The sequence below is a fragment of the Simochromis diagramma genome, unplaced genomic scaffold (assembly GCF_900408965.1).
Source record: "Simochromis diagramma unplaced genomic scaffold, fSimDia1.1 OVJJ01000293.1, whole genome shotgun sequence".
In the NCBI taxonomy this organism is placed as follows: domain Eukaryota; kingdom Metazoa; phylum Chordata; class Actinopteri; order Cichliformes; family Cichlidae; genus Simochromis; species Simochromis diagramma.
Window position 1 is genome coordinate 23,781,966 of NW_024386801.1, and position 13,611 is coordinate 23,795,576.

At 40.7% G+C, this 13,611-nt stretch overlaps 1 protein-coding gene and 1 non-coding gene across 2 annotated transcripts in view; one reads left to right on the forward strand and one right to left on the reverse strand.

The window, feature by feature from the left end:
- The window catches only part of lrp5 (low density lipoprotein receptor-related protein 5), a 51,891-nt gene extending 48,853 nt beyond the window's left edge, over positions 1-3,038 (forward strand). Inside the window, exons 28-29 of the mRNA XM_040026677.1 lie at positions 29-126; positions 409-3,038. Of these exons, the coding sequence (XP_039882611.1) occupies positions 29-126; positions 409-730 (420 nt within the window). The 3' untranslated portion in view covers positions 731-3,038. The remainder of the gene's footprint in view (positions 1-28; positions 127-408) is intronic.
- A 552-nt stretch (positions 3,039-3,590) lies between these two features.
- Positions 3,591-3,662, reverse strand: trnap-ugg. The gene has a single exon. It is a non-coding gene; the product is annotated as a tRNA-Pro (tRNA).
- Positions 3,663-13,611: the final 9,949 nt, after the last annotated feature.

The following is a 13,611-nucleotide window of genomic DNA, read 5'->3' on the forward strand; positions in this document are numbered from 1 at the left end:
ACTTACAGATTTTTGTTCTGTTTTGTAGATCCTGAATCCTCCTCCCTCTCCAGCCACTGACCGCTCTCTCTACAACACAGAGATCTTCTACTCTTCCAACAGTCCATCTACCACCAGATCATATAGGTCATACAGTCTTATCATTGCCTATCTCCAAGCACACACATGACAGAGATGCAAGTGTCTGTCATGTGTGTGTTTACCAGACACTTGCAAACTTTATGACACTGTAATTATTTTACTGGGCTTTGGACTTCCTCCTCAGCAGGAGACGTTCACATCTCCTGCTGTTGATTTTGCGATCTTTTTTATTTATTTTTTTTTACTTTTTTCGGTTATTATGATGTAAACAAAGATTAATTGTATGTAAACTGCAATGAAACTAAGTTTGTGTCATCTCTCCTTCAGACCCTATAACCCGGTCCGTGGCACCGTCCCACCTACCACTCCCTGCAGTACCGATGTCTGCGACAGCGACTACACTCCCCACCACCCGCCGGCTGGGCTGGGGCTGTCAGTGGGTCGCTGGAAGGGCTCTGGCCATGGCAGCCACACCAAACACAAGTACTACATGGACCTCAACTCAGACTCTGACCCATACCCTCCACCCCCCACGCCCCGATCCCAGTATATGTCAGCTGAGGAAAGCTGCCCTCCATCCCCTTCTACAGAGCGTTCCTACTTCCACCTATGTCCCCCTCCTCCCTCTCCTTGCACTGACTCTTCATGACCCTCAACAGCCTGGGACCCCTGTGAGAAAGAAAGGGATGAAGTCAGCTAGCTACGAGAGCTTCATATCAGCTGATTAGGCTCAAGTGCCTTATTGGTCCTTTTATCATTCCAGTCATCCAGGAGTTCTCAGGGTGGCCATTGTCTAATCTTCCAAATGCCCTGCTTGAACATTCACTCGCATGGAACAGGTTGAAGGTTCAAGGCTGTCCCTGCCATGCCTCAGGGCATTCCCTCTTTAAGTTTCATTCCATGGAATGAAGAAACCTTCCTGTGCTGGGCCGGTTTTGGGTTTCCATCAGTCCAGAAAGGATCCTGATTTCTCATGCTACTTCCTCTTCAGCATGCAGTGACCTCACCAATTGAGTGTGAAAACCACAGATCCAGTGCATCCAAAAGACCACCACCTCATCTCCCCCAATCTTCACAGATCTGTCTTGTCCTTCCTCACGGCATCTGTGTCAGCAGGACTGTATATACTGTAATGTTAAAAATCACATGAACAAAACAAAAAAAACAAACAACAAATAATGGAAATGTTTTTCATACTTTATTCATAGTGGGTGATCCACAGCTTGACAGAAAACAAAGGACAGTGGAGTGAGTGAGTGTGTGAATGAAGGATGAATGAATATACAGGAGCATACAGGTATGTGAAGGCTTGCTAGGTGAATTGGAAAAATCTGATGACTGATTTATATTATGTACACTAAAAAGTGACAGAGTGGATGATCACAGAGGTCAAGTCTGCTTCTTTTCCCACATTGTGTTCCTCCATTTCAAACTTTCAATCCTCCATAGCTGAACCCTGTGCCTTGTGACGAAGTAGAGCCTTCTCCAGTCAACAAAGCGAATGCTAACAGTCTCTTCATTGAGTAAAGTCACCGCCTGCCTGCAAACACCAGACGAATGCCAACATGTAAAGCTATTGTAAATATGTGTAATGAAGTCAGTGATTGAGTTATGAGAAATTAATGCTTTTTGGTGTAACTAAGAACCTCTTCCATCACTTTTTCTATATTCTCATCATCCTGTTTACCAAAAATATGTTTGCTGCTATTGTGTACATACGATATCAGTTACTATCATTACACAGAAAGGCCAAAATTGCCACTCTTATACTGACAGTAGATCGTGAAGCTACTTTACAGTTAATAGCAAATTATTCTTATAGCCATGTTTGTTCTTTGTACTTTGTATGTAGATCATTATGTATGTCTCTGTGTCAGTTGAAATGTTTGGTTTGAAGGAGTTATTTTTGGAAGGAAGTTAAAAGGTTGAAAACCTCCATGCTTCAGATGACTCTTCCCTGATCTCTCCACAAAGTCTTTTGTGTGTTTTCATACAATGAACTCATCACTGCATAACCTGAGCTTGAAGGGTGGTTTATATGCTGTGAGTCACACACAGTTTGAAGCATCCTGAGTAATCCCGAGCACCTCGAGGCAACTGTTGCTTTAATATGGAACTGTATAAATAAAATGTAATTAAATTGGATTAAATTAAACCAAAGGTAGCAGTTGCCTCAGGTTAGACAAACTTTCTGGCCTCTGAGCTTTGCCACATTTTGTAAGATAATAATTACTGGAGAGATTTTGAAGAAGATGTCTATTAGTAGTCCACTGAGGATGAAATCTCGAGACTTTGCTGACCCATTAATCTTTGCTCGTTACATACAAGAAATTGATGTCGTAGTAACAGCTGGTGATCATGCTCCTAAAAGAATGAACACTTTTAAACCTACGAATGACCTGTTTTAATTTGGTTGTGTCCTGCTTCAAAGAAAGAATTTTCTCCAACGATATTTCATGCTGATCCAGAGGGCACAACTTTAAACCGTAAAGACTGGCACGAGAATAACCATTTTCAAGTTCAAAGACAGATAGTGGGTCAGAAAAGTGCTTCTTTTAGCAGTCATCAAGGTGAAAGTGTCCTTTGTTGCCCCTTTGTGCCTGGAAGAAGTTCACCTGTGTTAGATGAGTTAGAGGGAAGTGCAGTTTGGCAGCACTTTGTAAAGGTCAGGAATTGCATGGTCTTGGAGTAAGCTTTGTTCCTGTTGCCTGATTAAATTATCTCCAGTCAGGTGACATTACAGCTAAAATAGATTTCCAGCTTAGGTAGCTGAAGTTGGGCGCTTTTTTAGCAGCACAACACATTTATGTTGAGGGCTATAGGCCCTACCTCAAACCACTGTGTCAGTAAAACCCTGTACTTGTTGTCTCTGCTAAGAATGCTTTGCGTAATTTACCCTTGTGACATTTTTTGTATCAAAAGCATTTTTATATAATAAAGGTTTTATTTTAAGGAAAGTGTTGTCTGAGGTTATTCAGTTCACTTCAGTTCAATTTTATTTATATAATTTACAACAGTCGCAGTTGCTTTATATGAGGTGAAGACCCTTTAGTTTTGGAGAGCATCCCAACATTCAGATGCAGAAGGTGGGAAGCAAGATCTTCTGTACAACAGGAAGGCAATGTGGCAGAACCAGAATCAGGGAGGGGAAAACAACTAAGGTTTGGTTAATGGAAAATACAAAACAGAAGCACACAGAAACTACATACAGTACAACAAATGCAAAACCCATGTGGGCTTTTTTACCTCTGCATATCCTTTAAAGCTCTTTGGAGGTAGATACAGTCAGAGGAACCAGAACACTGTGTCTCTCTGAGCTGCTGAGGAGTTCAGCTATAACAAGGCAACCATTAAATCACATACGGTCACAATGCTTTAAAAGAAATCATGGAAAGAAATGTATAACTTGCTCTAACATGTAGATGTTAGAAAAGAAAAATCATGCAGTAATTGCTTCCAGTCACTGCCTTTCTGAAGAAACAAGGAAATGTACAAATAAAAAGAAAACAGGGCTCGTCCGGGATTTGAACCCGGGACCTCTCGCACCCAAAGCGAGAATCATACCCCTAGACCAACGAGCCGCCGATTGAAGCATCTGACCAAACGTATTCATAAGGCTGTTCGGCCTCGTGTGGAGAGCGCGACACCTATTGGTAGATATAGTAAATGAACTCGGTCCTTGGAGTTGTGTATGTTTTTATCTCTGCTCATTGATTTGTCTGTCTAAACGTATTTAAATATTTTATATCACGCGAGGAACAAATGTTACATATAACTTGATATAATCTCTAAAATCATTTCTCAATTGCATCAGACATTTTCACGGCATACGATCATCCATCAATAATCTATCTATAATCTATAATATGTAGACCTTGTGCTATATGTGAACATCAGGGTCCATGTGTTTTGTTGGACTGTGAACAACAGTCACCTAAAAGGAGAGAAAACACTTTTCAAAACTTTGGCTGGAGATTACTTACTACAGAAAAAAATACAAATATCCAATTTATTCATTTAATTAACCTTTTCTGTTTCCTATAAACACCTTAATAACATTAACAATTGATCACGTTTAGTCGTCTTTACAAAATGCTCTGCTGCCCCCATGTGGGGACAGCAGAGCAAAACGAGTGCTGCTCCAAAGCCTTTATTAGTGACTTTTAAAGGGGTCAAATGAATCAATCTTAACAAGTATTTGATCCACTGCAATAACAATTTTAGCCTATACTTGTATATTCCCTGATAGCATAATGACCACATCTGAAACCTGAACATGTAGCAGAGGGAAAGTTTAAAAGATTTTTACTTCTAAACAGAAAAATGGTAAATATAATGCATATTATATTATTGTAATATTATATTATACATAGATATTATTAGCATGCAGAATTTACAGATGAATATAATATATATATATATATATATATATATATAGATATAGAGAGAGAGAGAGAGAGCGAGAGAGCGAGAGAGAGAGAGCAATGTAGTGTAATGTAGTTGGCTGCAGATATGATGGAATTTTGTTCTGTATATCATGTTGACTTCTGTTGACTGAGCTTCTTCCTGTACCACTGCTTGAAGGAAGTATCATCTAGAAACTGGGAGTACATTTTAAGACCACCGCTGACACAGAGCAGTGCCCTGGGTCAACCTGTGATCCAGTATATCCACTTCATCAAGAGTCTTCCTCATTTTATCTCTCTGGAAAATCTATGAAAAATCTCTCTTTAAGTATTCTTAGGGCCAGTGATGTTTCATCATATGAACCGATTTGAGCAGTGGTCATGTTTCAGTCATGTAGGCACTCTCGACACCTGGAACTTCTGGAAACTGCAACTCAGGAATGGGGTCACTGATTGATCCTGGATTCCTGGTTTATTGAGCTTTCTTTGTGTTTGACATTGCAGTGACGATGTGTTTAAAAAAAAAAGAAAGAAAGAAATAATAGGGGGAAATCCTTTGTTATATTCTACCAGAACGGAATGGTATCTGAAATACCATATTCATGATAAAAACCTGTATTCATCTGACAGTAATAGTTTATAGAAGCTGTAGATTTTAAAAAAAAAGAAAAAAGTTTTTATTCCAAACTTTTGAGGGTCTGCTAATGTTACAGCCCAGGTAATGTGCTGTGCTGTGCTGGGAATAAGTCTTGGAGCCATAAATACAGGACTCTAAGAGAATGCATGTAAAAGTTTAAAAATACTAAGAGAGAAACAGCAAACTGGTCCAGTGAAGTTAGTCCAGCTGGTAGACAGGTGTTGAGGGCTGTACAGAGGCAGCAAGAGGTGGAGCCCAGCATTCAATCTTATATCATTTTTTTGTTTTTTCTCTCCCTTTATTCTCCCTGTGTTTGCCGCTCTGTAATTACACCAGCTGCTTGGGTTGGTTTTCTCTTTCTCTCTGTTTTCGCTCCCTCGCACCTGACATTATTTTAATGCTCGCTCTACTCTCTCTCCCTTCACACTCCCTTTTCCCTCCAAAAAGATGCTCAACCTGCTGAAATACCACACAGATTGCAAAATGTTTTGTGCTGACTTGTTGAATATATCAGTAAAAGGGGCCTCAAAAATCACAGAATGAACAGGAATGTGCAAATCCACAGCTGAACTGTAATTTGATCCTTTCTGCAATGATAACGCGACCTGCACTTACTTTTATGTGGGACCAGTTGTTGTGGTATTTTTACATTATTTTAACCTAGGTTTCTCCGAGTTTTTGATTCTTTGACATCCAAAGGTTTTTTTCTTCCTGTAAGCAATGACACATGTTAGCAAGTCATTATGTGTTTTAAAAACATGCACATTTTTTAAATGTGCATGTTTAAAAAATGTGCACATTTTTTAAACATGTGGCAGACGAACTGTTTTGTGACAGTTCGTCTGCCACAAAACCCAGGTTTTATTTTACCAAGCTGATAAACACCTTCATAATGATTCATTGTTGTAGTCAGAGTCAAAATGAATTATATGGCACATTTAAAACAACAACTGTTGACCAAGATGCTGTACATTTAAGATCATCCAAACAGATAATAATGTAGACAATATACCTGATATTATATAGGAAAAGAAGCATAAAATGGGAAGATTTGAGTAAGAAATAAGACAAATAAAAGCAGTACAAACTCATTCTGATTTAAAAGCCAAAGAATAAAAGTGGGTTTTCAGATGGGTTTCGAAAGTGTCCAATGTTGGGGAGGTCCTGATGTGAAGGAGCAATTTGTTCCACAATTTAGAAGCAGTCACAGCAAAGGCCTGGTCTCCTCAGTGCTTTAATCTGGACCTTGGGACAGCTAGGAGCATTAGATAATTAAATCTTAAAATCAATTTAAAAACTCACAGGCAGCCAGTGTAAGAATGCTAGTTTGGGAGATATGTGGTTTCGTTTGTGTGTGCCTGTTAGTAACCGTGCTGGAGCGTTTTGGACCAGCAGCAGTCGGCTAACTGATGACAGACTTACTATTCCAAAAGTCGAGACGAGATGAAATGAAGGCATGGATATCTCTCTCAAAGTCTCTGAAACAGAGGAATGGCTTCACCTTTGCAAGTAGCTGGAGTTGAAAGGAACTGGTGTTGATTCAATAAATTTGACTTCTATAGTACATATAAAATTGAGGTGATTCACACTAAAGTAAAATAGAATAAAAAGGTTCCTAAAACATTTTAGGAACATTTTAGGAACCCAACTTCCTACATACATTCACAATGTTTACATGAACTAACCCAACAGCAACCAATCGAGAAATCAGCAGTTTCCATAAGCTTACAGAAAAGACAGAAAAGCCGAGTGTTCAGCTTAGTTTTAAAAACTGTTACAATTGATGTTTGCCTGAGGTCACTTGAACAGTGCCACAGTATAAAGTATACTTTATACTATACTAGGCTGCTAACACTGGAGTAATGTGATGGCAGATGGTCTGATTCTTATTTTCTTCATTCACACAAGTACTTTCTTATATGCTTTTGTGCTTTCTATCCATCACACATGCATCCAATGGATGCATTGGACAGCAGTATCATACCCATGGATATTTGGCATGCAAACTGGAGCAGCCAGTTCACCTCTGAATCTACTGGTCCACTCCACCCCTGCAGGTGAGCCACAAACCACGCCCACAGTGGACTCCTCCTTTTTTTGTTGCACAATTTGTTTTTTACACTTTATCATAGATTTCTGTGATTAATAATTCAGAAAAGCTTTTAAATGATAAAGGTTTTAATGATTATCAAAAAGGTCTTTGACAAATGCTTTTAGCACTACATAAATATTATTATGATTGTTATCCCCAAAGGTTGTTAAATACCAACATCTTCTCTGGAACCCCTGAACCAGTCACCCTAAATAACCTTTGACCACTTTTCATTTTATGGCCAATCATCATCTTAAGTGATTTGTGAATCCTTTACAGTTATTCAAATGGGATAGGAGGCCTAGAAAGATCAAATGGACAAAGCAATAATCATAAAAACAGGTGGGCAGATACCACAGGACAGATCTCTATTCAGATATAAAACAGGAAAGATTTCACCATTTCATCCCACAGTCAGTTATCCTGTTTTATTAAATGGATCTAATGCCTACATGATGCAGACAAAGTAGGAGCAAGCCACTACCCACTACCTCCAATAAATTTGTGTAGCACCATGTCTTGGTGTTTCTATTAGCAGCTGGTTTGATATTAAAAGAGTTTTTAAAAGAACATTTCAAAGCTAAATTGATGGTGGTGTTCTGGGGCCACTAGGAGCACCAGAACAATGAATGAATGAATATTCTTTATTGTCATTGTCACAAGTACAATGAAATTAAAAGATGTCTCCGGTCAGTACAACATCACGAAAGATAAATACTTAAAAACTATAATAGATAGGATATAAAAGATAGAAATACATATAAAATACAGTATTCTCATACAGTAAATACACCCAAGCAATCCAGGCCTAAGGCCCCATACAGACACTCAACGTACGACCTAGTTAATATATCACTCAAACAATCAATCACTCAGTCAATTTGTTAGCGCATCCAACAAAACATGTCTGAAAGCATTCCAACATCAGGGCACAAATGACAACAGGGGCAATGAAAGTCATCTACTTTTAGTAGCATTGAGACATGATATTGCAATTGGGTAGAAACTGTGTTTGAGTCTGTTAGTCCTTGTGTATGTTGTTCTATACCGTTTACCTGAAGGCAGCAGTTCGAACATGGAGTGTCCAGGGTGTGAGGTGTCCTTTATGATGTTATGGGCTCTTTTGAGGCAGCGGGAACTGTGTAGGTCTTTCAGTTTGAGGAGAGGGCAGCCGATTGTCCTTTGGGCAGCGTTGATTACTCCCTGGAGTGCTTTCCTCTGAGCCACTGTGCAGCTAGCGTACCATATGCCTATGCAGTACGTTAGTATGCTTTCGATGGAGGCTCTGTAGAAAGACACCAGCAGTCTCTGTGTGATGTTGTTCTTCCTAAGCACTCTCAGAAAGTACAGCCTCTGTTGTGTCTTTTTCAGTAGCTCAGAGGTATTCACACTCCAGGATAGTTTTCCCTCTATGCTGACTCCCAAGAAGCGGAAGTCTGCCACCCTCTCCACATAGTCGTCGCTGATGATTAGTGGTTGGATTTCTGTCTTGTGTCTTCTGTAGTCAATTATGAGTTCTTTGGTCTTTTTCATGTTTAGGAGAAGGTTGTTATCCTTGCACCATGAAGACAGCCGCTCCACCTCATCTCTGTAGGCAGACTCATCTCCCCCAGATATGAGCCCCACCACAGTAGTGTCATCTGCGAACTTTACAATGGTGTTGCTCTGGTGGGCGGGGGTGCAGTCGTGTGTATAAAGCGAGTAGAGCAGTGGACTAAGCACGCAGCCCTGTGGCGACCCAGTGCTTAGATTTAGGGCTGGAGATGTGTAACATCCCACTCTCACTCTCTGTCTGCGGTCGGTGAGGAAGCTATTGATCCACTTACAGGTACTGTGAGGAAGCCCTAGGTCTTTTAGCTTGGCGTCCAGTTTGTATGAAAGAATGGTGTTAAATGCCGAGCTATAATCCACAAAGAGCATACGCACATAGCTTCCTTACCTCTCCAGATGTGTTAATGCTACATTGAGTGCTGTTGCTATGGCGTCCTCTGTCGATCGGTTTGCTCTGTAGGCAAACTGGTGTGGGTCAAGGCTGCTGGGTAGGGCTGCTGTGATGTGGTAACAAGTTACTATGCCTAATAATATTGATAACCAGTGTTGGGGAGTAACGGAATACATGTACCGCCGTTACGTATTTAAAATACAAAATATGAGTAACTGTATTCCGTTACAGTTACCGTTTAAAAAGGTGGTATTCAGAATACAGTTACTTTGTTGAAATAAATGGATTACACTGCGGTACTTTCCTGTTTCATATTGTGGTGGGTCAGGACTGTTTGGGTTTTGTTTGACAGCTACGTTCTGTTGTTCCAGGCGGCAGCGTTACGGTTGCCATGGTTACAGGGCGATGCTCTCTCTCTCTCTCTCTGCGACTGTGTTTCCTGGGTGAGAGAGCGCCTTTTCGTTGTTGTTGTTGTTGTTGTTGTTGTTGTTGTTGTTGTGCTAAGCTAACAGGCAGAATGCTACAAGCATAGCTCTAAAGAATGAAGCATCATGGGCAGTGTAGTCCGTGCTGCAGGGAGAATGGACTGCCATACACGTTATGTGTCTGTGAGCGCGAGGAGGGAGAAAAAGGGGAGTGGAAAAGTACGAGTTGTCATCGAGGAAAAACGGGAGCTGGAAGCATGTAAATATAATAATAACCACTGCAGCCAAGAAGAGTGCCTGACGAGCCCAGTTGTAAGTAAGCTATTAAGACTCGACTGTACACCGTGTTCGTGTTTTCCTCCGAAAACAATAAGTTCCGTTGGAGCAGCCTTTCAACGCCTCTCTCTGTCTCTCGCAAGAAAAGTTGACCCAGACAACAAAGTAAAGCTATTTTTCGGCTACGAGCCGACAGGGACCCCGCCGTGTTAGTCAGAGGTCCCTTTACTACAGTTCGGAGTCGCAGACCTTCAGTAATAGTAATAAATCACACAGCAATAGTACATTCACGTTGTTGTAAAAAGCATGATAATATATTAAGTAATCCAAAGTATTCAGAATACGTTACTGTCATTGAGTAATGTAACGGAATACGTTACAGAATACATTTTGGGGCATGTATTCTGTATTCTGTAATGGAATACATTTTAAAAGTAACCTTCCCAACACTGTTGATAACATATACTGACATCTGATTTTAATTCAGCTTTAGTCTCAGCCAGTTTTTAATGAAAATCTACTTAAAAGATGTATTTAAGGTCAGGTACCATGTACAGTCATAATCTAAGGGAATTTCTTGAAAACGTTTCACTTTTCATCCAAGAAGCTTCTTAACTTCAACCCCCTCTGTTCAATGTTTTTCAAGTCTCACACTGGTTTTACCGCAAAACTCAAGTGGCAATGACCCAAACCTTTTTTCACACCTTGACTCATGTGATTAGGCACATAACTAGTTAAATGCCTGGGACTCTCCACCATTTGGTGTTAGAACTGAAAAAGTCTCTTGGATGAGAGGTGAGATGTCGTCAAGAAATTTAAAGAAATCTAGTTGCTTTCTTTTCAAGCTCCTCAGACTGCCATGACCTGGATGGCTGAGAACCTACACAGACATGTACAGTCATAGTTGAGACAAAAGCTCTTTAGTGGATCCAATAGCTGATACCACACAACTGAAGACTTATTTCTTAGGATCTTTTACATAAATGTATTGTTGAACCAAAAATCCTCTAAGCCAGGAAATTAATCCAAATTCCAAAGATGGTATGCCACCGCACGTGCGGAAATGATCCTACCCATTGCACACACCAGGGTGGTTGTAGCTCAGGAGGTATAAATAATAATAATGGATTGGATTTATATAGCGCTTTTCAAGGCACCCAAAGCGCTTTACAATGCCACTATTCATTCACTCTCACATTCACACACTGGTGGAGGCAAGCTACAGTTGTAGCCACAGCTGCCCTGGGGCAGACTGACAGAAGCGAGGCTGCCATATCGCGCCATCGGCCCCTCTGGCCAACACCAGTAGGCAAGTAGGGTAAAGTGTCTTGCCCAAGGACACAACGACCAGGACAGAGAGCCCAGGGATCGAACCGGCGACCTTCCGGTTACAGATGCGATTCCCAACCCCCTGAGCCACGGTCGCCCATAAAACGCCAATTGTGCCAATGTGTGCGATATATATATATATGTGTGTGTGTGTGTGTAGCATATATGTACACAGGCTGACTGACTGAAGGATTTTCTTACACTAACTTGATGTTGTTTTCAGGCTTTTTAAGTTGGTAAAGATTTGCTTGATAGTTGTTTTTACAGACAATGACCTTCATTTGGGATATAATCCTGCAAAAATCCTTGTGCCTTCTGTTTATAACGCTAATCCAAGGATATTACTATCACATTATTCTTGCAACACTGATTAAGTATTCAAAATTAAAAAGAGCTGTAACTCTTCTATTACAGTATGTATGAAATGGACCCACCCCTGGGTCCACTGCATGTGTATACACACTCTATATGCATATACGTCTACTTCAACTTCAGTAATCACTTCTTCCAAACCACCAGTGTCTCTCTTAGACACCATTCCAATAAAACTGCTCAAAGAAGTCCTATGATTGATTAATGCTGCAATCTGATCAATGCATCTATTATTGGGATACATACCACAAATGTTTAAGGTGGCAGCAATTAGGCCTCTATTTAAAAATCCATCTCTTGACCCACCTGTTTTCACTAAATATAGGCCTCTATCGCTAACCGTCCTTTTTTCCTTTTAGAAAGGAGAGTACAGTACAGAAACAGCATTGATCTTCTTATGGCCTTTGACAGTTGACCCATATCTGTGTTTGTTTTGGCTGCTCTTCATTGGTTCCCAGTTAAATCCAGAATTTGAATTTAAAATCCTGCTCCTCATGTACAAAGTCTTGAATAATCAGGCCCCATCTTATCTTAAAGACCTCATAGTACTTTATCAGCCCACTAGAGCACTCCTCTCTCAGACTGCAGGCTTACTCGTGGTTCCCAGAGTATTTAAAAGTAGACTGGGAGGGAGAGCTTCAGCTTTCAGGCCCTTCTTCTGTAGAATCACCTTCAGCTTAACTTTCCTTTTTGACAAAACATATAGTTAGGACTGAATCAGGTGACCCTGAATTCTCCCTTTGTTATGCTGCAATAGGTCTAGGCTGCTGGGAGCTTCCCGTAATGTACTGTGTAGAGTTTCTTCTTCATTCACTTCTTTTCACTCACTCTCTGTTCATACACCTCTCTCCATTTAATCATTAGTTTTTATTAATCTCTGGCTCTCTTCCAAAGCATGCCTTTGTACTGTCTTTGTCCTCTCAACCCAAGCCAGTCTTATGCAAGATGACAGATACTTTAGTTATTTTTAGTTATTTTAGTTATTCTTAGATATTTTTCTCTATGTAGTAATGTTCAGTTACTACATGGAGAACATTTCACACTGATTGCGGTGCACTATTAAAATATTATTAAGTGATTATTCTCTAGTTATGTCATTACAGACTGTTATGTTGTGATTATGCAACAGTGCATATGTTTTCTACCCATAATCCTTTAATAGACAGGATATCCTTATAGGATTAGAATTAAATAGCATATCGTTCATTGCCTGCTCATGCGCCCTCTCTCTCTCTCTCTCTCTCTCCCTCTCTCTCACACACACACACACACACACACACACACACACACACACACACACACACACACACACACACACACACACACACAATAACTGGCATTAAGCATGGCCTCATTTTCCCAACTACTGGTTCAATAAGGAGATGGCTGGTCCATCTTGCCCCACTTTTTGAACAATAGACACACCAGGGGTCACATAGACTCAAGGCTGTGGGAAAGGAGAATACAGAGAATGTGTGAAGGACAGAAGGATAGCGGAATTGGGCTGGGAGATAGAAAATGAGCAGAGTCGGGGGTGAATGTAGGGGCTCAGAGAAAAAATAAATAATGGCTATCAGGACAACATCATTTTTCTAATATTTTAGTGATCATTTCTCTAATTAAATCATTGGAACTGTCTTTCTGTCTGACACAGCAATGTATCCCATCTTATCTCTAGATATTTACACTTTGCAAGTATGACCAAATGATCACACAATATTGCAAGGACAGTGGCAATTTATTTACAATGTCTACAATTCCTTGTGGAGCGCACCAGCAACCTTGTTGGTGCTTAGCTCTCCACTCTCTGGTCCCAGCTGCCCTGCCAGCCTCCTTGGCACTGCCCCCATGAACTCACTGCACCACCCCTTCTCTGAAGCAGAGTCGCAGACCACACCCCGCCACATACCCCCATCACCCTAACTTAAGCTGGAGAGCCATCCGGCTGACCTTACACCCCCTGCTCCCTATTCCACACACACCCCTCCCACCTCCACAGCCACGGCAATCTATGCCCCTGGCCTACGGACTACCTTGAACTTAAATGGGTG